This window comes from Copadichromis virginalis, linkage group LG16 (genome assembly GCF_057382275.1).
Source record: "Copadichromis virginalis isolate Kocher_CV1m ecotype Utaka linkage group LG16, C_Virginalis_male_GT1.1, whole genome shotgun sequence".
NCBI lineage: Eukaryota > Metazoa > Chordata > Actinopteri > Cichliformes > Cichlidae > Copadichromis > Copadichromis virginalis.
In genome coordinates, this window is record NC_140633.1 from 25,331,586 (window position 1) to 25,359,261 (window position 27,676).

Consider the following 27,676-nt stretch of genomic DNA (forward strand, 5'->3'; position numbering starts at 1 on the left):
TTTTCTAACAGCAAAATTTGTTTTGTGCCCAAATCATTTTGCACATCATTAGAATGAAAGTTCTTGGCCATGTTTGCATAGCCCTTTTTAAAATGATGCTTTCATGACATTATTGTGTGTTGGGTGGTGGTCACGGCTATCCAGACTGACAATTGGGACATTGAATGTCACCTCTCCGGTGGGGAGGGAGCCTGAGATTTTGGAGTCTGTTTTATACCAAATGCAGAAAAAAATGTTTTAAGAAAGCAATTAAGTTCATGTTCCAAAAAATATGATTGTTTGCTTGCAGGACAACAGGAGAGATGAGTCCTCCATCAAAGATGGTGTGGTCAGTGAAGATGGTCGCCTGCAGGTTCAAGCTCATTGCATCTCCAACCCACATCCACTGCCACTGTACTTAAGGGAAGTTAAAGACCTTTCTTCTGCACTTACATTTGGATCACCTCGATCCATGATAGTCATTCAGGCAGTAATGCCTGGACTGGAAACAAGCCATGCTTAAAATATTACAACATTCCAGCTCATGTGTTGGAATGAAAAACAAATGTGTTGTTTAAATTAGAGACTGCACTTGTGACAGAACAACAAATATTTTATTTTGATTATATAAGTAAGTACAAAACAAACTTGTGGTAGGCCTAAACTTATTTTCAGAATAATTACATCTGAGACTTGTTTCATTGTAAGATAACAGTGATGGCAATATTATTGTTTGTTGTTCAGCAGAACAGTGTCCAGTATGTTGGCTGTTATACTTTGTTGTGTTTGAAAATAAAAGTTGGGCTCATTTTAACATCATTACAAAGTGTTGTTAATTATTTTTAATCATATTCAGGTTACCACAAATTGTTTTTTCATTTAGTTGAACTTGAAATGTTTGTCAGTAGGTAAACAATTAGTATTGTACAGTCAGAAATATCAAGTTATTCTTAATACTGCAAACTTGCAATGTATAAGTTGTCCTAACAGTCATCTTAAGTAAGCTTTACTGAATTTTTTTGAGGCAATGAGTTTCCTTAATTTTTTTGAGTTCTGGGAACTAATTAGATTTTACAGTGTATTTGTGAAAGAATAGGTCATTCAAAAGAGCTCACTAATTTCCCGTCTGGTACTGTAATATGATGCCATTGTAGAAGCAAGTGAATTTGTTAAATCACTCCCATCCCAGATATTCCGTAATCAAATGAAAGTGCTATTATTGCAAAGTGGAATCATTTAGCAATCACAGCAACTCAGCCATGATGTGGCAGACCATGTGCCAATGCTCTGCAAATTCAGTAACTGCAGAGTTCCAGATTTCCTCTGACATTAACATTAGCACAGAAACTGTGTGCTGGGAGCTTCGTGGCATGAGTTTCCATGGCTGAGCAGCTCCTGTAGGTGTAATGTGTAGACGATCCAGCATTTTTGTCCACATCGTGTATACCGGGGAACAACCAGGAACTAAGGAACCACATTTGGGTTTGTTTAAAATTCACAATATTGTAAAACACTTTCTTTTCAATTGCTGCTACATCACACTGCATGTGTTAAAACTGCCTCTCATTTGCCTTTTTTCAGTCTTAAGTATCCAGTTATCCCTACATGATAGTGGTAGTCTGGTCCACTCCAGACACACCTGTGCTTTGAGCTCTGAAATCCCCTCCTTGTAAGCATAGCTAAAAAGGAGATTATACTGACAGTGTAAGAGGAGTCTACTAGCCTTCCTCTGTCTACAGTAGATGCTTTATATCCATACACCTGAGAAATACAAACTGCTGCCTCTTTGTGTTTGATATGGATGAACTCTGGACATGTAGCATTTCACATATAGCACATTGATTCAAGAATTAGATTTGTGTTAGAATGTGAAAGAGACAAATGCAAAGATGAAATTCAACATTTTATTGCTCTTAGATCAGCAATATAGTAAGTGAAACAGCATGACATCATTTTCTTGTATAAAGCAAGATACAATCATGTAATCTAAAAAATAATATTCCCTTGTTGCAAAATATTTGCTTTCCAAAATAGGATACAAATGTCCAAAACAAAAATGACAATAACCAATTTGCTTGTTTATATTATATACTTGCAATATCATAAATAAATTAATTCTGATATACTTTAGTAGTCTGCACACCAGGTGCTAAGAAAAGAAAAATGCAAAAAATGTGAATAGGTTGAAAGGTTAATGGTACAAAATCAGAGTCCAAAGAGGGTGATTGTTTCAGAGAGCTCAAGTGCGCTTAGTATAAAAAAATGGCGAGACCTATGCAACAATCCAATTCATTTTGAAACAAGATGAATTGACTGTGGAAAACAAACAAGTTCTGAGCCAAATTATATTTGAAAACAAAAAACAAAAGTTTGAGAGCAGTGAGAGTTATAAAGTTTAAAATCCAATAATAATGACTAATTAAGCACATAAGTTAATTTAAAATCACAGTTTTGGTGTTATTTTAATGCAGATATTAAATTTGTCATGTTTTTATCATAATTCAATCAACCATAATCCTTTATAACTTACTGAAACTAGGTTGATATCACGATTGATACTGGTTATTGATGTGGTTCGATATATCAGATTATTAGGAAAACAAAAAACATGTGAATGAACTGCAAAGAATGAAAAATGACACACGGGAAAAGAACAACAGATAAAGGCACATAACATCATCTGCTTTTCACACTTTGTCTGCATCTATCTCTCGAGCACTTACTATTACAACCTGCCTTTCCACACCATTTACATTTATATTATACACATTTTCCTACTTATCAAGTTCCCTTTTAAATCACTTAGCTGCATAACCTTCAACCAAACCCTTCCTTAATTATACCTATGGGACAGTTCTTTCCTCTTACTGCACCATTTAGACTTTTGTGCCTCTTCTTTGGTTTTATTAGACTAAACTTTGGGTGACTTTATTTCAAAGAACACTCCGGGGAACAGTCTTTCTGTGTTGCTGTGTGGGTGACTTTGGAGAGCTTTCTGGAGGGGGCCACTGTGGTTTAGTTAGCTGAATGTCTTCCTCTATTTTAAAGGCTTTCTTTGGGGGATTGGCCTGTGGGGGCCAAACTACAGATATTTTGTTGCAGTGTGGTTTGCTTTCACTAAATATTTTTGTCATTTCATTTTCAACACTGTGTGCTTTCTCTACTGAACTCATGCTGCTCGCAAAATATCTCCATTCAAGTTTCTGATTTGAGGGGATAGGTCCACCATGTCCTGCGGGGAGTCTCTGCCCGAGTCCATCATCATAGTTCCCTTTGGACTTCAGGAGTTGTTTGTAATGGGGTAGGCAGTACAAATGTCCATGGAGAGAGACATAATTTCCTAGGCTACACACAACAAATGAAAAATCCTCTGTTAAGAGATGCACTACATCAATTATTTAACAATTATTTTAATGTAATTTTAGAGCCACAAGTCCTACTTTATTGATTTTTCCTTTACAGGAAGACTGGATACTATACATACTGTATGTTGTAGACATGGTGGCAACCATTATGTTGTCAACACAATTGCGTTTACCAATACTGCAGTGCTCAGAAAGCCCCTATAAACATTTATTTGAATGAATGGCAGCCTTTACCTTAATTTGTTCCTGCAGTGCTCACAGCAGAAACAGGACTTATGGTACTTTTTTTTGTCCACTATGAGAGCATCCATCGGATAGGCTCTCCTCCGGCACACCGTGCACAGCTCCGACCTCGGAACTCGAACCTGTTTCAAGGAGATAAAATTCACATTGGTTATATCGTGAACAGTCTTTGGGTTGCCTCATAATCGCACATTTTTATTACAGTTAAACTAATACAAAAACAGCAGAATAGATTATCTTTGGATTCTTAAGAGTAGTCACATGTTGAATGTAGTTTTTTTTTTATAGTAGTCACATGAGCAAATGGTTTAGTGGTTGTTAGGATCAGAGATGGGCAGTAACGCGTTACTGTAATCCGATTACTTTTTTCAAGTAACGAGTAAAGTAAGGGATTACTATTGCAAAACCGGTAATTAGATTACCGTTACTTTCCCGTAGGAACGCTGCGTTACTAAAACTGTGATTTTTTTTTTTTTTTTTTTTGCGAGAACGTCTCATGACAGTGGTGACGTAAGCGAGTGCGACGTTTGTGACAACAGCTGTGTGCAGATTAACAATGGATAATATATCGAGTGCGGGAGAGAGTATGAGCGTGCAGCGTTTAAAGCGTGGAAGTACTGACCTTACTTTAAGTTTGATTCCATAAAAAGTGACAAAAACATTAGTGTCCGTTGTGCGTGGGAAGAAAACTTCTTTTTACAGCGAAAAAAACCCCCTAAACTTCCAAGCAAGCACCGAGTGCACAATGATGTAATGGGAAACTCACAGAGATTCTTCCACTGACCGCTGCGGCACACCTGCACCAGGGTAAACCTCCGCCTACCCCACTCCTGCTTTACAGGTGAAAATAGAGCAACAGGACTGCTAGTCTTTGATTTTATTTATTTTCTGTTGTGTTTTACTTGCATCTATTTGAAAGACTGAGTGTAAACACACAAAAAAATTATTTTATGTGCTGGAATGTGCAGAAAATAGGTTAAACATATAAAATATTAAACAAATTTCTTCCAGTCAGAGAATGTTGCATATAATTTAATTTTTGCTTGATGCATAAAGTTAAAAGGTTAAAACTAATAAAACAAGTTTAAAAAAAGAGACTTTTCCATTTGATTACATTTTGTATGATGGATTATGTAGAAAAAGTAGAATTGGGCTGAAAGATCTATCGCTTTATCACCTATTCAGGTTGTAAATCGTGTTTTTAAAAAGTAACTTAAGTAATTAATTACTTTTGAAAATAAGTAATCAGCAAAGTAACGGGATTACTTTTTGGCGAAGTAATCGGTAATTAGTTACTGATTACTTTTTTCAAGTAACTTGACCAACACTGGTTAGGATTTAGTGTTATTCACCTGAGCAGTCAGAGATGTCCATGTATCTCTATTGCAGATTAACCCTGTATTCCCAAATGTATCACAGTTGATACATTTTTTTTTTGTTTACTTAAACTCATATATGGGAACACTATATCTATATTTTCAAATTTATTTTGTCAGAACATTTAATTAATGCTCCAGTTTCAAAAACACACACACACACACACACACACACACACACACACACTTTTGTTTTGTTTTTCTAAAGCTTATGTGACCTAATGTAACCTGGTCATGTTAATGTTTGAAGTGATTAAATGTGAAGCGCACTGCATTGCAACATTTTTCAGTGCATTTATTGTACTGAATAGATTGGATGGATTTACACTGACATACATCCCCGTGTGATAATCTGTTATAACAAAGAGCACTTAAGCTGTCCTTAAGCATAGTTAGTGAAAAGCTTTAAAAGCCTTTATTTTTTACTTCATATAATCTTTTGGTTTATGATCAAGCAGATGCAATACCAAAAACATTTGTGTCAACCTGAGCTGCACTATTGTTTTGCTCTTGTTAGCATGAAACAAATAAAACAACATCATCATGCCAGCATTGCTATTTTGAGCATGTTAGCACACTCAGATGGGTTTCAGAAATGTGGTCTATTTGTTTGTCTACATGGACATGAGATTTGCACTGTTGCAACAATCTGCACTACTTTTTAAACCACTTTGATGAACTATGCTACCTCATTGCCTGTGTTAGAAGCAATTATGGTGCCCATGCACACAAAAAAAGATTAGAATTGATGCACATGAACTCAAATCTAAAGAGTAAATTTTGGACCATTTCACAGTGCAGCTTGGCTGTAAACTGCCTGCACAATCCAAACAATACAACAGGTAGAAATTATACTTTTCCAACACAGCGGCACAAATTGATTTTTAAAGAAAAGCCATCCGTAATCCATGCCATTAGTTTCTGCTGTTTCATGCCACACATTTATTTTACCAGATGAGGCAATCTTCGTCTGGTGCGACACAATTTGCGATGTTGTTTCCTCAGAAACACTGTATCCAAGACTCTTGAAGACTGTCTCGCTCTCCGTCCATGTTTTATGGAAATTCCTCAGCAACTTCTCTGTAGCATCTTCATCGTATGTTTCTGTTCGCCTCGCTGCAGCAGCTTTTCTTTTCACTGCATCAGCATAGGAGAAAGGAGCTTTGGGTAGGGTTGACACACTCTCAGAGTGCACAGTGACAGCTGTCCTTGTTCCGGTGACCTTGTTACCAAATTCATCAAGATGTGAGAAATGCTCTGTGATTGATTCGGTTTCAGAGAGGGCTGATGGTTCGGCTGGCACAGTTCCTACCTCATTTTTCTGCACAGGGAGGGGAGTGCTCTGCCTTGAGCCTCCCTTTGTCTCTTGAGGACTTTCTTGCTTTGAAGTGTCTGCTGTTGTTTCACTCAGGCTTGACACAAGCTCCTCCTGATCCTTTATCTCTTCTCTGAATAAAGAACTTTGCTCACCGAGTTCAAAAACATTTTTAATAGCCTGGATGTCAAAAGCTGGCATTTCCTGTTCCAGGCCGTCTGCTTTCTCTTTGTCACAATCTTTGCTTTTGGAGTCATTGTGAAGGCGCTCCGTGAGTGGGATAAGCTCTTTTCTGATATATGTTTTCTCTTCTGGTGATGCAAATTTGTTTACAAGACTCGACAAGTCAGCCCTGGGAAGCTCATCCTTTTCTTTGTTCTTATTTTCTGCTTCACACTCACTGACGTCTGGGCCCAGTCGCTCAGGAATAGCAATCGGTTCCTTGCGCACATAGATCTTATTAACTCCTTCTTTTTGAGCCTCTTCAAAAAACTCTTTCTTCTCTTTGACAGATGCAGATGATAATTCTGAAGCTTCACCAAGATCTGGGTCATTTTGACCCAATGGCATATGGGTCTCAGACTTACTTTGTATTTCATTTGCACTCAAACCTTGAGAAATGATACCTTTATCCTCTACTGCTGTATTATTAACACAAGCCTGCAGAACTTCCTCGGATAAACTCTTTCGGGGCTTTTCCGTTGCCATCGGTATCCCTGAAGCCTCCATAACCTGGAACTCGGTTTTGATTTGTCGATGGAACGAAGCAGGCGGCTCCACAATCTCAGATTTCTTTTCTGGGATTGGGCTGGGCAATAGTGGTGGTGGGGTGACGCCACGCGAGAGCTTGGCTGTTGTGTCTTTAAGTCGAGCCAAATTTTCAGCTTTGTCAAAAGTTGGAGAAGGTGTGATTCTAGTGATACGTGATGTTGGAGTGTCACACCTGCGTAGCGGCGGTGTGGGAGGTGTGGGTGGCCTGTGCAGGAGGGTGGGTGATGGCGTCACTCTCTGGGGCGAGTCAGTTCTCCGTTTGGACTCGATGGTGATGAATATCGGTGACGGAGAACGTGTCCTGAGTGAGGGTGAGGGAGCTCGAAGGTCGACGGACTTGGACAGACCCACTTCTTCTTTCTTTTTTTCATGTGAGGATTCTTTTTTGGTTTGGCTCTCAACTTTGGCTGAACCGATGCTGATCTTGGATATTTTTGGCGATGCTGCACCAGAAACCACTCTCTCAGATGCCGGCTCACTTTCACGCCTGTCCTTGGTTTCATCTTCTAGATCTATTGGCTTGGCCTCTGCTAATCTCCTTACATTGGAAACAATATCTGTACTTTTTTGAGCATCCCTTGCATTTTCAGATCCCTCCAGTTCACATTTTCTTTCCTGATTGAGCAAACTCTTTGCAGATTTTGCATCGGTCTTTTCTGAAGCCTTTTGTATCTCTGTGAAGTGAGAGATTAACATTTGGACCTCCTGCTTTTGAGATTCCTCTGTTTGTGCTATTGTGGACTTAATCGGTTCATTTTGTTCTGACTCGCCAGTCACTGTAATTGGCACATCCATACTTTCTTTTGGTGGTTCTTTCCCACTCTGCTGAGTAGCTGTCAAACCTGTCTTTTGAGATCCTTCTACATGCTTTTGAACAGTTTTTTGCTGTGTGGAATCCTGATCATCTGTGCTGTCTGTGGTAACGACTTTTCTCTTGACTTCTATGTGCTCTACTTTGTGAATCTGGGTGACTGCAGTTGTCTTTTGCATTTGCTGAGTGTTCTCAGATGTTGTTTTCTTGGTTTCTATAACTTCTGTCTTTGAGTCGGTGAGAATATCTTTACCTTGACCTAACTGTGCTACCCCTTTAGACTTTTTTGACTTCTTTTTCTTCTTCACTGGATTTGTGTTGTTGGTTTCTGATTGGTTGTCAGTACTTACAATAACAGCAGGTGGAGCAACACCAACAGGGGGAGGATGTGGAAGAGGAGGAGAGGGAGTAACTTTCTTAATCTCCTGCTTTAACTCTGTCTTTATGTCTTTGGGTTCATCGATCACTTTCACCTCAGCAGGTTCCACTTTGAAATCTTGTGAAACACTCTGTTTCTCAGTCTCACTGGACGATTTTACCTCTGCTTGCTTTTCTTGTTTATTGCTCTTTTTCGCCTTCTGGTTTGGCTTGCCTGTTTTAACATTTGCATTAGCAGCTGCCGTTTCTGTTTGCGTTAGCTGATTAGGAATGCTTTCTTTCATACAAGGTGAAGGATCAGCTTTGCTCTTGTTGATATAGTCCAATGATTTGGATTCCTTGGTTTCCTTTTTGGACAGGTCATGCATTGTTTCTATGTCAGGTTTCTGGGCAGTGGTTTTCTCATCTTGTTTTTCTTCAGATTTGTTGGACACCTTTGTTTTCTGACTTTTCAAGTCTTTCTTTGTACGACTAGCTGTGCTGTCTGTTTTTGCAACGTCAATTACTTTTGTCTGCACTTTTTCCACCTTGACAGATTGAGCCGACTGTTTTGAGGAAACAGTTTTCTGCATAGTTGTATGCATCTGTTGTCTCACAGCTGAAGTGGATGTGGTCTTTTGAATAGAGACAACCTTGGAAGACTCGTTAGAGGCGATTTGCTGTTGAGCAGAAGATAAAATTGTGGAATCTGTGAGGATATTCTCACTTGCATTACTCCGTGTTGAATTTGTGGCTATGATCTGCTTAGATAGATTACATGACAGTGACTCTGAATGAACACTCACTGGTATCTTTGCATTGCTGCCCTGTGTGATTTCTGAGCTGATGCCATCTGACTGCTCTGCATCTTCAGTGGAAATCATTTGGAGAGCAGAGGTGACTGAGTCATATATAAAAGTGGGCGATGGAGTGGTTGGTGGTGTGTTTTCCTCCCTCAGCTTCCGGTACTTTTCTTCAGCTTTTATTAACGGTGTGTTAAATTTGCTCATTTTCCCTCTCATAAAAGGAGGAGGAGATGGCGGAGGAGTAAATTTCATGGGAGCAATGTAAATTTTCTTTAATGGCTGTGGTGACTCTGGAGGAGGAGGAGGGATCTCATGTGAAATAGTTTTTGATGTATGCGTTGTTGTTGTTTTTAATGTGTTTTGGCTCATTTCCACTTGTTTCTCAGTAGTTGTTGCCACCTCTTGTGTTTTGCTGAATTCTACTTTAGGTTCCAGCTTTGGCACTGGATGCAAAACGGGAGCTTTCACTTTTTTGACTGTCATCTTTTTTGCCTTTGCTGGTGAAGGATGAATTGGTTGTGCTGGCATGGTCTCGAGTTCTTGTTGAGATGGAGGAGGTGGGAGGAAGTCCTGCTCAGTAGTTAGCGGTGGTGGTGGTGGTGGAGGAGGGAGGTGATCGATGTCAGTATCAGCGGAAGGAGGATGAGGACTAGGAGGAGGAGGAGGAAGGTCAGTATCTATCACCGGTGGAGGCGGTGGGAGAGGCAGATCAGCTTCTGGTGCTTTTGGCTTTAAGACGTAAACATCAGTTTTGACTTTGTTTTTACCAAGTTTTATCATGGCCTTTGGGTTAGATTTAAGGTTACGAAACTCTGTCTTTAATGTTTTGATGCCGTGATTTTGGGTAATAGTTTTGTGGTCCACAACAGTTGTTGATTGCTGAGCCGACTGCTCCATAGTGTATGTTTTTGTAATGGTTTCATTGGAGATGGTGTGATTTTCTTTTGGTGCTTCAACAACATTTACCGTTTTAATCTTCTGTATGTTTCTTTGTGCATCAGTTTTAAGATTTTTAATGGGTGGGCTCTGCTTGACTCTTCTATATGCTCCCAGACGGACTTTTGGAGTTTCACGCTGCGCTGTTTCTAGCAGTGATTTAATAGTGCCTTTTACATCCCCCTTTATCACTTCTTCTTTCTCCAGCTGGCTTTGCTCCTGAGTCTCATATAATGACTTAATTGACATCTTGACATCACCCTTTATATCACCCTCAAGGCTTGAGCTTCTTTGCACCCTCTGTGTAGGTGGGGACTCCATGAAGAGCTGAATCGTCCCTCTGACATCACCCTGAACATCTATTTCCTGTTGACACTTTTTCATCTCACTGGATGCATCTTGCAGACTTTGCATTGCTGTCTGAATATCACCCCTCACAATTTCTTCCTTTTCAATTTCCTTCACTGCTTGCTTCGCCAGTTCCAGAGATTTCATTGTTGCCTTCACATCTCCGGCAACTAAACCCTCAACAACAGTTTCAACTCTTGATGTTGCTGATTTCTCAAGAGATCTTAGAGTCCCTTTGATATTTCCTGGTATGATATCTGGCTTCTCCACCTCCTTGTGCCTCTTCTGAGCCCTTTCCAAACACCGTAGAGCTTTCGGTATGTTGCCTTTCACCACCTCCTCTTTCTCTACAATGACTGTCTGATTCACTGATTCAGACAATGAATTCAAAGCAGCTCTTAAGTCACCTTTCACAATTTCCTCCTTTTGGATCCTTTCCAATGAGGCAGCTGGCTCTGACATGAAAACCTTGACTGTGTTGTGAACATCACCCGGTATAACATCCTCAACTGTACGCTCAATTTGAGTTTGATTACAGCCAAGCATGAGTTTTGTGCCCTTGATGTCACCCCCAACAATCACTTCTTTTTTTGCTATTTCAGGCAGAGTATCATCAGGCTCTAACTGGAGTTGTTTAAGATAGTCCACAGCCCCAGATTCAATGCACGTAGAGTAAAAGCTGACATTTCCCTTTTCAGTGTCATCTACCCTTATCTTCACTGCCCGATCTGACTTGTCTGGGCTGGACAGCCTTTGAAGAGCACTCTTTATATCCCCTTTTACAATGTCCTCTTTTTCAGCAGAAAGGTTTTCTTGTTTATTTAGAAGCGAATATAATGTCATCTGTACATCTCCTTTTTCATCCTCCTGGATGAGTATTCCATGTTTTGCTGATCCATCCTCACTGAAAAGTTTGTTTATAGCCTCCTGGATGTCACCGCGTATTATTTCCTCCTTTTCAACAGTGCTAACTCTTTCTTGGCTAAATAATTGCTGTACCGTTGAGCTGACATTACCTTTCTCTTCTGAATCTATGACTATCTGCTGATCCTGTCTTTCCTGTCTGTTCAGTAGGTTCATCATGATAGTCTGCAGATCTCCCCTGATTACTTCCTCTCGTTGAATCTCAGGAGCCTGCTTGTTCATTAGCTGGTATTTTGCCATCCTAACGTCACCAATTTCATCAGTTTCAATGAGAATTCCCTTCGATTTCACCATTTTCTGACTATAAAGTTCCTCGAGAGTTCCCTTGACGCTCTTGCCCAGGATTTCCGTCCTTTCCACTTTTGTCTCATTAAAGTCGTCAATTGGTGTCGTCTCAAAGAGCCAAGTTGTTGTCTTTACATCCGCTTTGGGGATCTCCTCTTGAGGCATGTTTGCCTCCTCATCCTCATCTGCCTCTTTAATGTGGTCAAGAGGATTTTTCTCAAACAGCCAGACTGAATGTTTAACATCTCCCTTTGCAGTCTCCTCCTTTTTAACAGTTTCAATCAAATTTTCAGAGCTCATACTTCTGATTTTGTCAATGGACTGAGTTTCAAATCTCCACTTAGCAGTTCTGACGTCACCTTTTTGAATTTCACTCACATTAACAGTTCGAACACATCCCTGTGACAAAGTGTCAGACTCAAAGCGATGCTTATTCATTCTTACGTCGCCCCCTTGAATGTCCTCTACTGTTTTTATTAAAGGCTTCTTTTCTTCAGCAATCTTGTCAAGAGGCTGTGTCTCAAATTTCCATTTAGCAGAGACGACATCTCCTTTTTGCACATCCTGCTGTGTGACGGATTTAATTATATAAACCTCATCTGTGTCCTTGATAGCATCGAGGGGCTTTGTTTCAAACAACCATCGCGTTCCTACAACATTTCCCTGTGTCACCTCCTCACTTGTGACAGTGGTGACCTCGTGGTAGTGGCCCTCTTTGTCCTGGATGGCATAAAGGGGCTGAGTTTCAAACATCATTGTGTAATTTCCTACGTTGCCCCTCTCCTCCTCATCACAGACAATTTTTTGGATTTTCTTCAGCTCTGTGTCCACGTCAGAGGAAACCTCCTGAATTTTATCTAAGGAGTAGGTCTCAAAAATAAAACGACCCTTATCCACATCTCCTCCTTGTACGTCGTTCACTGTGTGGCTGCTCATCGTCTGCGCTTGACTGTCGTGTATGGCATCAATGGATTGATTTTCAAAGAGCCATTTGCAGCTCACAACATTTCCTTTTTGTATGTCTTCGGTCTGAACTCTCTTGAGCTTTTGCATCACTTCCTCAGATGTAGAAGTGGTGATATCAGATGTTTGATTCTCAAAAATGTACTTCATCCTAGACACATCTCCAGATGCAATGTCTATCTCTGTGACACGTTTAAAAGCTCCCATCTCCTCTCCAGTGAGGTTCTCCAGTTTCTCTGTTTCAAAGAGAAAACAAGCCATTCTTACATCTTTTCCGTTGATGTCCTCTTGTTTTACAGTGCGCGTGTTCAGAACTGTCTCTGTCTCATCATGGATAGCATCAAGTGCTTGCGTCTCAAAAAGCCAAGTGCAGGTTTTAACATCCCCCTTATACATTTCTTCAGATTCGTTTTCATCCTTTACCTCCCCTCTTTCATACAAGATGTCCATTGGTTTGGTCTCAAATAGCCACTTGCAGGTTTTCACATCACCTTTCACAACATCAATATGTTTACTTGAACCCACAGTTTCTTCATCTTCAATGTTGCTGAAATACTTGATAGCGTCAAGAGGCTGTGTTTCAAACAACCACTTTGCAGTTTTAACATCACCCGACTCAATTTCCTGTTTGGATATGCCCTTGATAATTTGATATTTGTCGATGCTTTCATCGAACTGATCAATCGGTTTTGTTTCAAACATCCATTTATATGTTGTTACATCTCCTTTAACAACTTCCTCCCGACGCACTGTTTTCACCTCGTGGAAGTGACCTGCACTGTCTTGCATGGCATACAATGGAGTAGATTCAAACAATTCTGTATTTGATTTCACAGAGCCAGATGTTACTCCCTCTATTAGAATCTTTTGAGACTCATTCCTGCTGTTTAAATCTGTGCTCTCAAAGATTTGCTTGTAGCTTGACACATCCACTTTATCAATTTCTTCCAGGTCAATTGTTCGGACGACTTCTTTCTTTTCCTCTCTAATCTGCTCCAGAGGTTGGCTTTCAAATCGCCATTTCTGATGTCTAACATCACCCTTCTCCTCATCAAGTTCTACAGTCTTTTTCAGTTTTCCCACCTCTGCCAACTCCTTTAACTCTTCTGCTGGAATTGTTTCAAAATAATGTCTGGTTGATTTGACATTACCTGCAACGACATCGTCTTTAGTCAAAGGACGTGCATTTGCATCATCTTTCAAAGTATCCATTGGCTGGGTTTCAAATACCCAACAGTTCTTGCGTACATCTGCCCTGCAGCTTGTGCCGTCCTCCTGTGTGAGGTCATCTTCGACATTCACTGTTCGAGTGACCTCTTTCTTCGCTTCTCTTATGTCCTCTAAAGGTTGACTCTCAAAGCGCCACTTTTGGTGTCTCACATCCCCTTTTATTTCTTCACTTATTGCTGCCTTTTTAAGTTTTCCAACCTCGGGGCAGTTCTTCCTGACTGCTTGAGGGCTGCTTTCAAAAAAGTGCCTTGCAGATCTAACATTGCCCCCGATAATCTCCTCGATAGACTGAGGTCTGGCATTGGAGTCATCTTTCAGAGAATCCATTGGCTGTGTTTCAAACACTAAGCAGTGTTTGCGCACATCAGCTCCCATGATCTCTGTCGTTTCCATTTGTGAGCTTTCCAACTCACTGAGAGAATTTAATGTTTTTATCTCAAACAGCCACCTGCCCCAGTCTCCTTTATTGCTGTCCTCCATGGAAAGACTACACACAAGTTTCAAAGGAGCATTTTCTCTGTTTGTGATGTCCAGAGGTTGGGTATCAAAAAGCCAACGTGAAGCAATTGAGCTCTCCAATTCAGTTTCAATTTTGCGCACAGACTTAATCTCCAGCATCTGACTTGATTGTCCCATAATAATACATTTGAACTGAGTGTCAAATGTACTTGTTACTGTTTTCACATCTCCATTAATCTCCTCTAACACTGACCGCAGACACAGCAGGTGGCTCTCATCAATGGTCTCAGTGTGCCCAAGGACTCCCATGAATTTATTGTCAATCATGTAAATGGTAGCATTTCCATCCTCCTCTGTGAATACAATTTCCTTCGTCAAATCCTCCTCTTTATGCATTTTGTTTAGGGTGTCCATAGTTTGAGTTTCAAACAACCAAGCTGCAGCGCGGACATCTCCTTTATCAAATTTATTAAATTTGTTTCTGTATTCTGTGGAATTTGTGTTTTGTGAGCCCAGCTCATCCATTGGCTTGGTCTCAAACATCCATGCTGTTCGCCTTACATCTTTTCCCAGAATGATTTCCTGCTGAGTTATTTTCTTATTGTCTTCATCGTCATCTGGAATTTCATCTCTGATGGCATCCAGTGGCTTGTTTTCAAACTTCCAACGCATTGCCTGCACGTCCCCGGGAAGGATCTCCTCCCATTCTGCATATTCTTCATCATTAATATCATCAGGACTGCCAACATCATCTTCATACATGTACTCCTGGCTCTCTACCTGGTTGTTCTCTGTTTCGTTATAATCAATGTAGTACTCTTTCTCAATATTCTTGCGAACCTCAGGGTGAATGTGCTTGTAAAGACGTTTCAGCTCATTCATACTCCTCTGCTTGATGTAAGCCTCTCTGTTGAGTGGGTATTTGGATAGGTTTGCTGGTTCATGTGCATATTGGTACTTTGGAACATTTTCGCTGTCTGGTGGCATTTGTAATAAGTCTGGAGGTGGGGGTGGAAGGAAGTCAGAATCCTCAGCTGGTGGGGGTGGAAAGTCCTCATAATCCATCATTACAACCATTGTGTCTTGCAGTTCTTCAGTATGGGATGCTTCACACACCTCACTAGCCACTATGTTGTTTTGAGTCGCACCTGAGGACCACTTTGATCGACTGATGTCACGTCCAGTCTTTACAAGGAACAAAAATGACATTAACAGGTAAATGATCCATCAAATTACAACGAATTACAGATAAGTGACATATTTACTGAAAAGAAAGTATCTAGGTGAGCCAGTGTTCTGTTATTTAATTGGGTCAAGATATATGATTTACATCATATCCATGCATTTCAATAAAGCACTGTATGACCCCTCTTGAACATATGGAAGGGAACACTGCCATCCTGGTATAGACCACTCCCATTAGGATAAGAACAAATCATCATATTATAAACATGAATACTCAGAGCAACTTTGTACTGACACATTTCTTTAAAGGTATGGTGAGCAATAATTTTTTTCCAAGGGGCCACATGAGAACCTGGGAATGGCCTCTTGGAAAAAATTTCTCCTCACCCTGCACCAAGGGGACAATTGGACCTAAAAAGTGACTGGGTTCCCATATTGTCAGGGTCAAGGGGGGTAAGTCTTTCCTTTAAATTGGCATGATTTCGTATATATAAATTACCCTTGACCGAGTTGTGAAACTACACAGCAGACTGACAGTTTACTAAAATAAATGGAACTGTGTGATGTTCATCTTTTTTTTTTCCCTTAAGCATAGGAATCACTAAGAAGAGTTAATGCTATATCTAAAGATGTTAAATCAACCACCTTCTCAGTACTATTATCAATATTTTGACCAAAAATATTCTATTTTGCTAATATTTTTTTTAGCAACTGTCTCTCCCTGTAGTGTTATAATGTAGTGACAGAGTCTGTCACTGCCACACTGGATTCTGGTTCCTTCAACTTAAACATGGAGATGTATGCAGGACTGCAGCATTTCTGCAGATCTCCTACAGCAGTTATTTGCCTCAGTGCTTACTGATTATGCAAACAGAACTTTTCCTACTGCTGTTGCTTCATATTAAAAATATTCAAATGGCCAAAATCTGCAGACTTTTATTGCCTTGTCACATTATTCATTTAATATGTCAAGAATACAAGATCATGTTTATTTTCTGCAGTTCTCGACAGCAGATCAGTTCTAAGCATTTAAAAAATAAAGGCAGAAACTCCAGTGGTATGTTGCGGGAGTGAGACTGTATACCTCCAACCCCTTGCAGAGCCTTACTGTCATTGGTGTTTGTTTGTTTACATTTAAATAAATAAACATATAAAGTAATGCTTCCATTGTATTTTTGACAATTAAACAGCCCAACCTGTAGAATTACACAGCTTTAACTTCATGTAACTTTAAAAAATGTAACAGTTCCAAGTTCCAATTAAACAGTCCAAAGTAAAGATTCCTTAATTTCATGTTCTTAATGGTTAAGTGCAAATCATTACCTTAATTGGTTTTTGTGGCGCGGCCTCTTCTATTGTTTTTTCAAAGTGATCCCTCAGTTCTTTTGTTGTGTACCTGGGAAAATCCTCTTCTAAAAGTCAGCACAGCCAAAAACAACAAAGGCAAGGTTTTAATCAGCACAGTAGTGACAGCTGATACAGAAAAGCCTATAGAAAAAGCATTACTACCTGTTTCATTTTGATGGTTTTCATAAGTGGATGCCAAGTTGTTGTCGCTATATGACACCTGTGAGCAATTAAAATGGGAACGGGTAAAGAGAAATTAGGGGGGAAACTGCACAGAGATAGACAGAAATGTAATAAGTGAGCATCATCCTTCACATCCTGCACATTTTTCCACTAAAAATAATGTTTTTAATCTCTGCTCAAGCTGTTAAAGACTACTAAACACACATTTATTAAACCAGTCAAACTGATTTCTATTAGTTACAGTTTTTACTCAACAAAGCAATCAATGAGTTTAGATCATTAGCGAGCCTTATTGCACTGCCTGCAAGAAAACAGTGAGTGGAATTATTATTTACCATCATTTCTTGATTGAAATTTAGCTGCTGACTGCCTGGGAGGACCTGTCTGGTGTCACTTGACTCTGTCACCTCTGAATGGGACATTTCCTGTGAAGAGAAAGGGCATGGCATTCAAACAAGGTGAAACTGTGCGCATGCCACATGTACACACATCTACATGAATATATGTTTGTCCTTGTCATGGCCACAGATGTGACTTGACTCCATTCTAATTCCACTACAACTCCATCCAACCAGAGCATAATAGCACACAACTGTATACCATGCAGAGAAGATGTTGGACCAGATTGCTTACTGCACTTTCAAATGATGAATCACAGATGGAGGCAAGATGACAAAGAATGTGCCAAGCTGTTCGCTCATGCTCTTCTATAGCAAAAAAAAAGAAGAAAAAAAATCCATTGCTTTGCAAAGTTTCTAAGTTTCTATCTAGCAAAACGAGCTACAGCATAAGTGAAAATGCCCGGGAGGTTTTCATGGAAGCTGTTAAAAATGTCAAGCAGTGTCTGTAACTTAAGCCCACACACTTTGGTACTCGTGCAACAAGAGATACTAAGAGCCTCACTGTTAACATTCAGTCTGAATTTTGAATTTTTACTTGCAAAGTTCCTCATGCAGTGATGCAGATGGAAAACGGAAACAGCTCAGGTCAGAGAAAATGTTCTAATGATTTAATCATAGGCATTGCTTTCATGCTTTTTGTATCAGCCTGATGAAAGTAAAGTAATGCTTTGTTCTGCGTAATGTGTACCTGCACGGTTCTGTGATGGAAATGAAACTGGGTTACATTATGTGATGATGCAGTTTCCTGGGTCTCAAATTGTTTCCTCACACTTGCAAGTCCCCCAGGCAGGGAACAGACCCCCAACTCCTCCATGACCTAATGAAGCAGGAAATATCGTTAGCTGCCTCCACTTCTACATGACCTGAAATCAAACGGCTGCTTAATAGGGTTATTCTGTCTGGCATGCATGCAGCACAGACTGCCGTCAAACATGGTGTAGCTAATGCGGTTTGCTTTTTGTGTCTGCAGACACACGCAAAGGCGGGCACAAACTTATGTTCTGTTTATGTAATTGTTTTAGAATGGCATGACAATTTGTGAAAGCTTTTGCCAAGTAAAGCAAACAATAATACTGCATTTCTTGAACATTTTTTCTATAGTAAGCCTTGCAATGGCAGTCTCATGTTTCCACTCTATTTATAAATGTTTGCACTGGTCTTTCACTAATATGGCATGGCATCACCAATGATAATGGTGGGAATACCAGCTCAGTGCAGCACAGTCAGCTTGAGACTCTCCAACAAGAAAGCAAAAAAAGCAATACAACTGACTACAGAATCGTAGTTTCTAATTACGCATACCGCATGGTCTGTCAGGTACTATAGCTACATGCTGATACATGTCCATGCAGAAGCTGAAGTACCCCGCTGGGGATGGTGTTGTCTGCCCGCTTGGAGACAGTTGCCTGGTACATGGCCTCACACTTGACCGGTGGGATGACCTCTGAGTCCACAGAGCGAATCCCGATTCCTCTGGTTTAAATCTTACAGGAAGTCCTGCCCCGGTTAAAACTTTGCTGCCAGCAGCTAAGGCACAAGAAGCCAACTGTTTAAGAATTTGCTATTTGTGTTTTATTTGCTGTCATCAAATTATTAAAGGATAACATGACATCACAGTGACGCTACAAAAAATTCAGTTAAAGCATTATTAAAAGTATCTAAAGCTTTGATGATTGTCCTGTCATTTGTGCATAAAGAACAAGAGTTTGGGTATAAATATACAAATTTAAGTTGTATATAAATGGATTATATATTGATCTTCTAGGAAATATTGTACAAGTATTTCCAACTGAAAGCACATAAAATCATTCATTTGTAAATATATTCTTGGCGACAACAGGGGACTGCTACGATGCAGGTGGTGCTCCCACAAATGACGTCCTTTAAAACATTTGCACACCTGTTGCCTGACATCAAGTTGGTGGATGTGCAGGATTTATTTAAAAGGAAATAAACAGCTCTACAAAGTGGATTTCATCATCATGCTTTGCTGTCATGTTGGCCCATGGCTCCTGAGTGGAACAGAAATGAAGTGTACCTCAGGTGTATGGTGGTGCATTGAAATGGTCACTTAGATCTCAATGAATTTTTAAGAGGATCATAAGCAGAAAAGTTAATGTATCTTTTAATTAATGAACTGCCCCCCTTTAAAAGCACTTACATTATTCATCAGGTCAAAACAGGAGTGCAACATGAGTGCGCTGGAGCCCTGTTAGTTATTATTATGTATAACCTGGTAACTTACAAATGTTTTATATTGGGAACGTTATTAGCCTCCAGAAACCAAATAATAAATTGAACATAGCAACGCTGCTGAAAAGAGCATCCCTTCTATGTCTGGGACATAGAAAGCATTCACACCTCATTTCTGTGGATGTGGAAATAAGAAGGATAGATTTTGCATTTTTATAGCTGTACAGTTGAAAGTACAACATCAAAATATTCATATAATGACCAATTACTAACAATGGAAGTTGAAATAACACTAACAACACAAAGATTTTGCTTTTATGAATTATGATTGTATAAGCATCCTATTCTAATAACTATATCCACACATTTCCTAAGTATCTCTTATTCAAGTCCCAAGCTCCAGAGAACAGGAATTCAGATATGCAAGCTCAATAGTGGGCTGACAAACTTCTTTAATATGGTAATCTGTGAGTAAATAATTAAATATCATTGCATTTTTTAATGACTAGTTTTTCCATTAGCATATTTGTTTATTTTCCCTGCTGACTATTTTTGATCTGTAGCTCACCAGTCTACTATTTTAGCCTTGGAGGAATGTTAACATGTAAATGAGCTAGTGCATTAAAAATACTTTTAAATTAGGCTATTACTGTTACTTCAAATCTCAATTTATAGCATTTAAACTGAAAAAAAAAAAAAACAGAACAAAACAAACAAAAAAACCCACTGAAATACCTCCAAGGCCATAGACCCATTGACTCTCAATCACTACGGTATAGGAACAAAAAATTTGTAGAAAAAACATGCTTAGGCTATCTCATGACACTGACTGAGAGCTCAAATAACAAGAAAGTGAAGTAATCTCGGCGCCGTGCAAAAATAAATCACGCCTATTTTAAACTTAAGTGTGATGGGTCGTGTTTCTCTTTGAAATATAGAGGAAAGCTATGGGGGACGCGATTTTCCTTTACAAAAACATCAAGATAAACCATATATACACATCAGTGTATGCCCAACTACTCGTCAGTATTCCCTTTTTTCATCACTCAGCTGGCGACATATCTCCTAGAGGGTTGGCCTTGGTACAAACAGCTTAGCAGCTCAGAGTTTGGTCTCTTTGGAATTAGTTAAAGTAATGAATGTATACTCTCCTCGAGCTAATAAAAAAAAATCCTCAGCGTTAATTCAGCATTTTAGTCACGGTTTGATTTATATTTTGGCCCAGTGTCCTGTATTTTGAGTGAAAAGGTGCACAGCATGAAGGCAATATTGATGTGTTGAATCAAACAAACACAAATCCGTAGTTTCCTCTGCAGGTATCAAAAAGACAACAATGTAACAATGTTCTGTATCACATAAAAGTTTCTATGCATTCAGAATTTCTTAAGTCAAAATCAATCATGTATTCATTCCACATACACAAATACCTCCCCGAGACTGCTCATTACCTACCAGAGAAGGAAGATGGTGAATTATAAACACAATAAAATAAAAACTCAGCAAGTAAAATCCCAAAGGAAAGGCCACTGCACCCTCGGCATGCGGGGTCTGTCCAACCCAAAAGCAAATCCCAGTCAGTGATGGAGACCAGCTCCAGTATTATGTGTTCACTTCTGTCCAACAAGCAGATAGTGACAGCTGATTTTATTTTAGACCCTCCGCCCACATGCAAAGGATGGACCTGGGTTTTTTTTTTTGGGTTTTTTTAGAGAGTGAGGCCTCCAAGCCTCCCATGTCAAGTCCCCCCCCCAAAAAAAAATCCATATGGAAATACTTCCTGTGACTCCCCTGCCGATGCTTGGGTACTAATAAATCAGGTCACCCTGGTTTCATCATCATCATCACTTTGTATTAGAGTGCACTGCATACTCCAGCAGCTGCCACCGCCTGTCATGATACGCAGAATTATGCACAGACAAATCCACAACAAATACGTGGAGGATCTCTTATTATTCACTGCTCCTGATAATCCCGCAGCGCGATGCAAAGTGGATGTCAGGCAGGTGCAAATTCAAGTGACAGTTAAACGGTGTTGAAATGTGTTGGCCATGCGCTGTGCTTTGCGGTTGGTCTGAAATAGGGTCAGTGATGTAATGCTATTTGTTAAGGTAAGGAGGGTTAAGGAGGCCATAAATACGACAGGAGACGACACCTCTCATCCCACCAGCTCATCTCGTTTGGCCAAGCTGCAGACGGTGGCGCCAGCCTGACTGGTACTTGTGGATGGTGGGTCAGAGTTTGAGACCATCACGACCCTCTTCATGCTCAGCATGTGTAACTCACACCTGCAATTCCAACCAGCTGTTTTTTAAAGAGACACTCTTGGTTCTTGCTTCCACAAAATCACACAAGAAATGTCCAAAATAAATGTGTTTTTAAATCAATTTTTCAGTGCGGCTAATATGATAGTAAAGTTGCATCTACTCCCAGATGTTCACTGTCAGATCTTGAAAAGAGCGAGAAAGGGCTACGAGAGAATCTGAGAGATATTTCAAGGTCTCCTGTTCTTTTCACGATGACCCTGATTTATTCAGCTTGAAGTCATGTCTCTGTGATCCATAGCAGGGTTAAGTCGTGCAGTGAGAGGAAAAGGAAAGGAAGCATATTAAACTCCACCTCTCTCTCACACACACACACATGCGCACAGGAAGAATTGACAGCACTGGCAAATGGAAGCGATTTTTACCCGAAACTACAGGATTTTACATGTTAAGAAGAAAGAAAGAAAGACGGACACTTTTTTGGCTGTAGAACAGTTCAAACCGAGTCCACGTGTCTCCAGAATAAATAGATCAGTGTAAATTGATAGAGTCTCTTTTGCTACAGAAAGTCCTCACAAACACTTTGTACAGTAAATGGACAGCATTTACTATGTCTGTGTTTACAACAAGTGCTGGAAGACACTTTGAACAAATGAAAAAATGTAGAAATTCTGTGAGTGTTTGTTGCTGGTCATACTTTTCTTCCGCCGTGAAAATAAATCATTCAGGTGGGATCGTAGCCATTTCCAGCTGTACGGTACTTGTTTTTGAGTAGTGTGGCAGATGAGGCTACAAATTCCCGTGTTATTCAGTATAGCACCAACAGATTAAATCTTAAATCTGATCCAGTCTAATCCAGTCTGCCCTGGTGCATAGCCAAAACAAGACATGTGCAACTGTCCAGGTCCGTGGGCATCAACTCAAAGTATACAGATATATACGTGAACATGGGGAAAGTGAGTAGTAACTTGGGATGTTGCACAGACTTGACAAAAATGAATAATTTACATGCAACAAAGACAGACTAAGTAAGTGAACGCTCTCATCTTTCTGAAAGACTTACATCAACATGCCCTTAAGCAAGGCACTAAACCACTGGCTGCTTCCTCTTGAGAAGTGGCACCTCGCCAACACAAGTGTTTGGTGGAGAGCTTTAAAGTGTGAATTTGTAAACCTCTCTGCTCTTGCAACTACTCACCCAGGCTGTTGCTGTAAATATCTTTGAGCTTTTTGTCACAGTGCCTGATTAAATAAGTGAGTGGCCCAGAGGAAAAGCCTCTGAGCTGTTTACATTGCAAAATTTTATTAGATTTCTGAAACAAAGAAAATGTCACACTCACAAAGGCTGACAGACATTTCTGTCTGATGTACTGTGCGACGCCTATACTGAAGCGCTTTTTGGTTTCAGATGATCTGAAGACTGTAAAAACGTAATGTCATAGCCAGATGACGGCTTTATTTATTTAACAATACGAACACAAATATCTACAGCAAATGTGACAAAATGTGACCATAAATCCTCAATCAAAGCGGTTTCCTGTGTGGTAAATAGTGTGACAAATCTAAGCAAATATAATGCACAGAAAGCACTTTCAGATTTTATTGCAATAATTGTATTGCAAACAGCCCTTTGCCATTTTATAGATTTTATTTTTATTTTATAGATTGCATCAAGAAATGTGCAGAAATCTGCTCTTGCTAATTAAGAGATGTTATGACTCATAAATTTGCAACAATATATCTGCATATGTAGCAGTGAATTATGACATTTACTACGAATTTCCTTTTTTTTTTATTGCTCTATGCTACGCAGCTGCTGATAAATATGCATACGTCTCATCTGTACCATGTGGCTTCATCCATAACTTGGATCATTTGGATGGCACTTATTTCACTGTATTCTGTAAGAATATTGAAACCAGTGTTTTCATTTTGATCCTCTCTCCAGTCTTGGTGTAGCTCACATCAGTGAGCGCTGCATGCCGACCACAGGCTGGTGGCACCATGGGGTGCATGACAATGAGCCACATCTCCGTCAGATGCCATTAGAAGTGAGCCTATGAAAAGATTCACACACTTACAAAGAAAAGCCTTTTATCCTGGTCCAGATTTCCTTTCTTTTTTTTAACTAGCTTCCCATTTAGAGTGATGAATAGGACTGCCTCCATAGCCACGAAATTAGGAATGTAAACTACTGTAGCTGTCTGGCTAAAAGTACACCAGTTGTCGGTGTTTTGTGATTTTTCTTTTTCCTTTTTAAATGATTTGCTTTGATTTGCTCTGTCATCACAAGACACGTGTTATAGCGCAGTAAGCAGAAGCTGCGATGAGGGATGCAGACCTTAAGCAGAAAATGCCTAAAAGATGATGTCAGGTTTGATAGGCCATATTTTAAGAAACCATCTGAGCTCTGAGAGTCCTGTACACTGTGGTGTCATGTAGAGTAGCAGCAGCTTTGCGAACCTCCCGATAGTCGCTGCTCTGTGTGTGGCTGCCTGTGCTACACACAGATAGTATCACTCTTTTGACTGCAGGCCACCTGGTAACGCTGATGGAAGCCACACACTAGTCCAGCCTATCAGGGACACTTAAAAATAAAATGGCTAGTTTACAAAAAGCTATAATATAAGGAATGGTGATGACGAGGGATGGAAAATGATCTTTATTATTCCAATCAGCAAATTATAATGTTTAAATTGCACTCTTTTCAATCTGGACTGAGTAGTGCAGGAGTAAAACAATGTAAACAATGTGTCTTTGACACACGTTGTTTATTGGTGGCAGACAGAGGCTGCCAAATATGAGAGCAAGATATTTGTTTTTTTATCAGAGAGACTTTCATCTTTGACAACCAAGGTCTCTTACGGGCCACAAAACATTGCACAACTTAATTTATACCAGGCGCACAGCACACCCACCACCCAGCTCTTTGTATTTCCTTTGGTTTGTCCTTAAAAACTATGAAACATTGGCAACTGAAAACAAAAATTACTGCAGTTTTTTTTTAATCTGACTTTTTCAGATCAATGTCCACAAGGCTGCAAGTCCTGATGGCATCCCCGGGCGTGTTCTCAGAGCGTGTTCTGAGGAGCTTGCAGGAGTGCTTCCTGTAGATGTAGGACATCTACAGGAAGCGGTGTCTGAAAAGGGCTGGGAAAATCATCAAAGACCCCAGTCACCCATCACATGGACTCTTCACCCTCCTGCCCTCTGGGAGGCGCTACAGGAGCCTCCGTACTAAGACCTCCAGGTACCGGAACAGCTTCTTCCCCACAGCTGTCAGACTCCTGAACTCTGCCTCCTGACATCTGACCCACGTTAACACATGGACTGGACATACACACACCCACAACCACCTACACACACAATGGACAACTGTACCCTCATACACACAATAATAAGATGGACTGAACCACCACTCACAACCACTAGCACTTTATGTAGCCTCTGCAGAAATTATCCACATATTTCACTTATCTTAACTGCACTACTGTATAATTCTGTGTAAATAATCATTCTGTACAATTCGATAATTTTTAATTCTACAACTGTTTATAACTTGCATAGTTCACATTTCTGTATAGCTGTATAGCTCATATTTCTGTATAGTTTTTCATATTTATATCCTGTTCATAGCTTGTACTCACTACAGCCTGTACATACTTACAGTTATAGCATATTCATAACATACTTCATACCGTGTACATTATAACATACCATAATAGACCCATTTCTGTAATATACTCACACATCTATGTTATTGCTAATATATATTTGTAATACATCTATATCATGGCTAAAGCACTTCTGGATGGATGCAAACTGCATTTCGTTGCCTTGTACCTGTGACATGTGCAATGACAATAAAGTTGAATTCTATTCTATTCTATTCTATTCTATTCTATTCCCTTTCAACAAGTTAGTGTGCAGTCATGATATCATGTCTCTGAGACTTCCTAGGCACCGCAGTACTGAGCCTAAATCACCAGTGACACAGTAACACCAAATTAGCTAGTTATAATAGAGTCTCGAGTATATCTTAGTTGCAAATTTGAATTGAGTAAACGTTATAAACTGGTAGGTGCTGGAAACATTCCTTGGAGAGAGTGGTCCATATTGCTATGATAGCATCACACAGTTGCTGCAGATTTGTTGACTGCACATCCATGAATCACCTGTTGCACAACATCCCAAAGGCAGTAATAATACTCTGGTATGCTCTGTTGTTTAAATGGTGCTCAGTTGTTACTAAAGGCCAAGAAAATATCCCCCACACCATTACAACACCAGCAGGTTGAATCATTGATAAAAGCAAGGTTAGATCCATGCTTTCCTGATGCTTATGCCAAATTGTGACCCTATCATCCAAATATCACAGGAAAAATCAAGACACATTTGACCAGGCAACATTTCTGTTTCCTGTTTTTAGGTGACAGAAGTGGCACAAAGTAAGGTCTTCTGTTGCTGTCCATCTGTTTTAAGGCTGGGCATGTGCATTCAGAAATGCTCCTTTGCAAACATTGGTTGTAACAAGTGGTTATTTCAGATACTTTGGCTTTCCTACCAGCTTAAAGTAATCTGACCATTCTCCTTTGATCTCTGGCATTAAAAATGCATTTTTGCCCAAAGAACTGCTAAGAATCTGCAAACTGCAAAAAAATCCTAGTAGATCAGCTGAGTCTGAAATACTCAGACCAACCTGTTTTCCAACAACAACCATACCACATTCATATTTCTTCCCTATTCTGATTCTCTGATTAGATATTTGTGCTAACGAGCACTTAAAGATGTGTACCTAATACAGTGGTTGGTGTGTGTATATGAAAAGCATGTGACCATAGTTAGTTCTGTCAGGAACACTACTGTCAAAATCAGTCTGTTATTACCATCAGCAGTTCAAGATTCAAGAGCAAAGGTCTTTATTCAAAAATGTCATTTTCGTTATGTAAACCCAATGAAAATGATATGACATTGATTAAATCGAGCACAGCATTAAAAGTAGAACCCAGAGGAAGGATGCAAAGCAGCTTGCAGATGCAGCAGCAAACCACGCAGCATGCCCTATATGAGTTCTGCCAGTCTGTGTGGGCCATTAGTATGCAGTATGATGTAGTATTCAAGAAGCAACAAGCCAAATGTATCAGATTTTTAACTTGCTGTCACATTATAGAAAAGGAAATCATCAAAAACAGTTATATTACTTGGGAATGAGCCACAAGTAAATGATCAAAACTCATTTTCTGTCATGTTATCCCTGATCTACCTGCAGTGTGCAACTGTTGGTGTCTTATCACTACTGTTATTTATTATTATTATTATTATGTGAAGTGAACTTTTTCATGGTGCTGTGCTGGTACGGCTATAAAATGCCTGGATAACCCACGAATGCTTTTTAAAAACAGACACATTAATGGCTGTAATGAGGAGTGATACATGAATTGTTAATGAGAAGCAATGAATCAGAGGTTGAAGAGCTTTTTCTAGGAAACAAGGCAAGTTCTAATTCTCAGACCTGCATAGACTTACACACAGCACATACAAGATATTCATAGATTTGTAATTTTACTTTTTCAAAAAAGCAGATGAAACACTCTACAGGAGTAGATAATTATAATGGACACAACAATCTTTCATCTTATCTTTATCTTTCAGATAAGAATATGCATACTTCTTTATCTTTATGTATATGCTCTTAAGGGGGACAACAGAATTACAGCAGGGAGGATAGGGTATAGTGGTTAACTGTTAAACGGCACCAGAGGGTTCAGAAATACCTCTCCTTTGGTTTTTAAACACTTTGCAAATTGAATAAGACCCTGGAGCTGCTACTTTTTTGGAAAATGGGGCAGAACAAGTCTGAAATCGAGTCATTGCCATCCTTTTGCTTCAAACCTACAGCAAGTAAACCTTCTCACACAAAACTCCACCTCACATCAAA

The 27,676-nt window shown here is 39.7% G+C and overlaps 2 protein-coding genes across 3 annotated transcripts in view; one reads left to right on the forward strand and one right to left on the reverse strand.

Moving 5' to 3' along the window:
• LOC146690898 (uncharacterized) overlaps window positions 1–25,601 on the forward strand; it is a 38,174-nt gene extending 12,573 nt beyond the window's left edge. Inside the window, exons 2-3 of the mRNA XM_085434052.1 lie at window positions 23,687–23,789; window positions 24,761–25,601. Of these exons, the coding sequence (XP_085290178.1) occupies window positions 23,687–23,789; window positions 24,761–24,979 (322 nt within the window). The 3' untranslated portion in view covers window positions 24,980–25,601. The remainder of the gene's footprint in view (window positions 1–23,686; window positions 23,790–24,760) is intronic.
• On the reverse strand, window positions 1,870–21,100 carry xirp2b (xin actin binding repeat containing 2b). 2 transcript variants are annotated; one of them, XM_085434050.1, is made up of 9 exons: window positions 20,930–21,100; window positions 18,649–18,811; window positions 17,973–18,101; window positions 17,219–17,308; window positions 16,863–16,920; window positions 16,677–16,765; window positions 5,915–15,353; window positions 3,579–3,709; window positions 1,870–3,324 (listed from the first exon to the last, which is right to left on the reverse strand). In XM_085434050.1, the coding sequence occupies exons 2-8, from the start codon at window positions 18,697–18,699 to the stop codon at window positions 3,618–3,620; spliced, it is 9,948 nt and encodes a 3,315-aa protein (XP_085290176.1). In that variant the 5' UTR covers window positions 18,700–18,811; window positions 20,930–21,100; the 3' UTR covers window positions 1,870–3,324; window positions 3,579–3,617. The 2 variants fall into 2 exon arrangements, with proteins under 2 accessions (XP_085290176.1, XP_085290177.1); XM_085434051.1 differs by lacking the exon at window positions 17,973–18,101.
• Window positions 25,602–27,676: the final 2,075 nt, after the last annotated feature.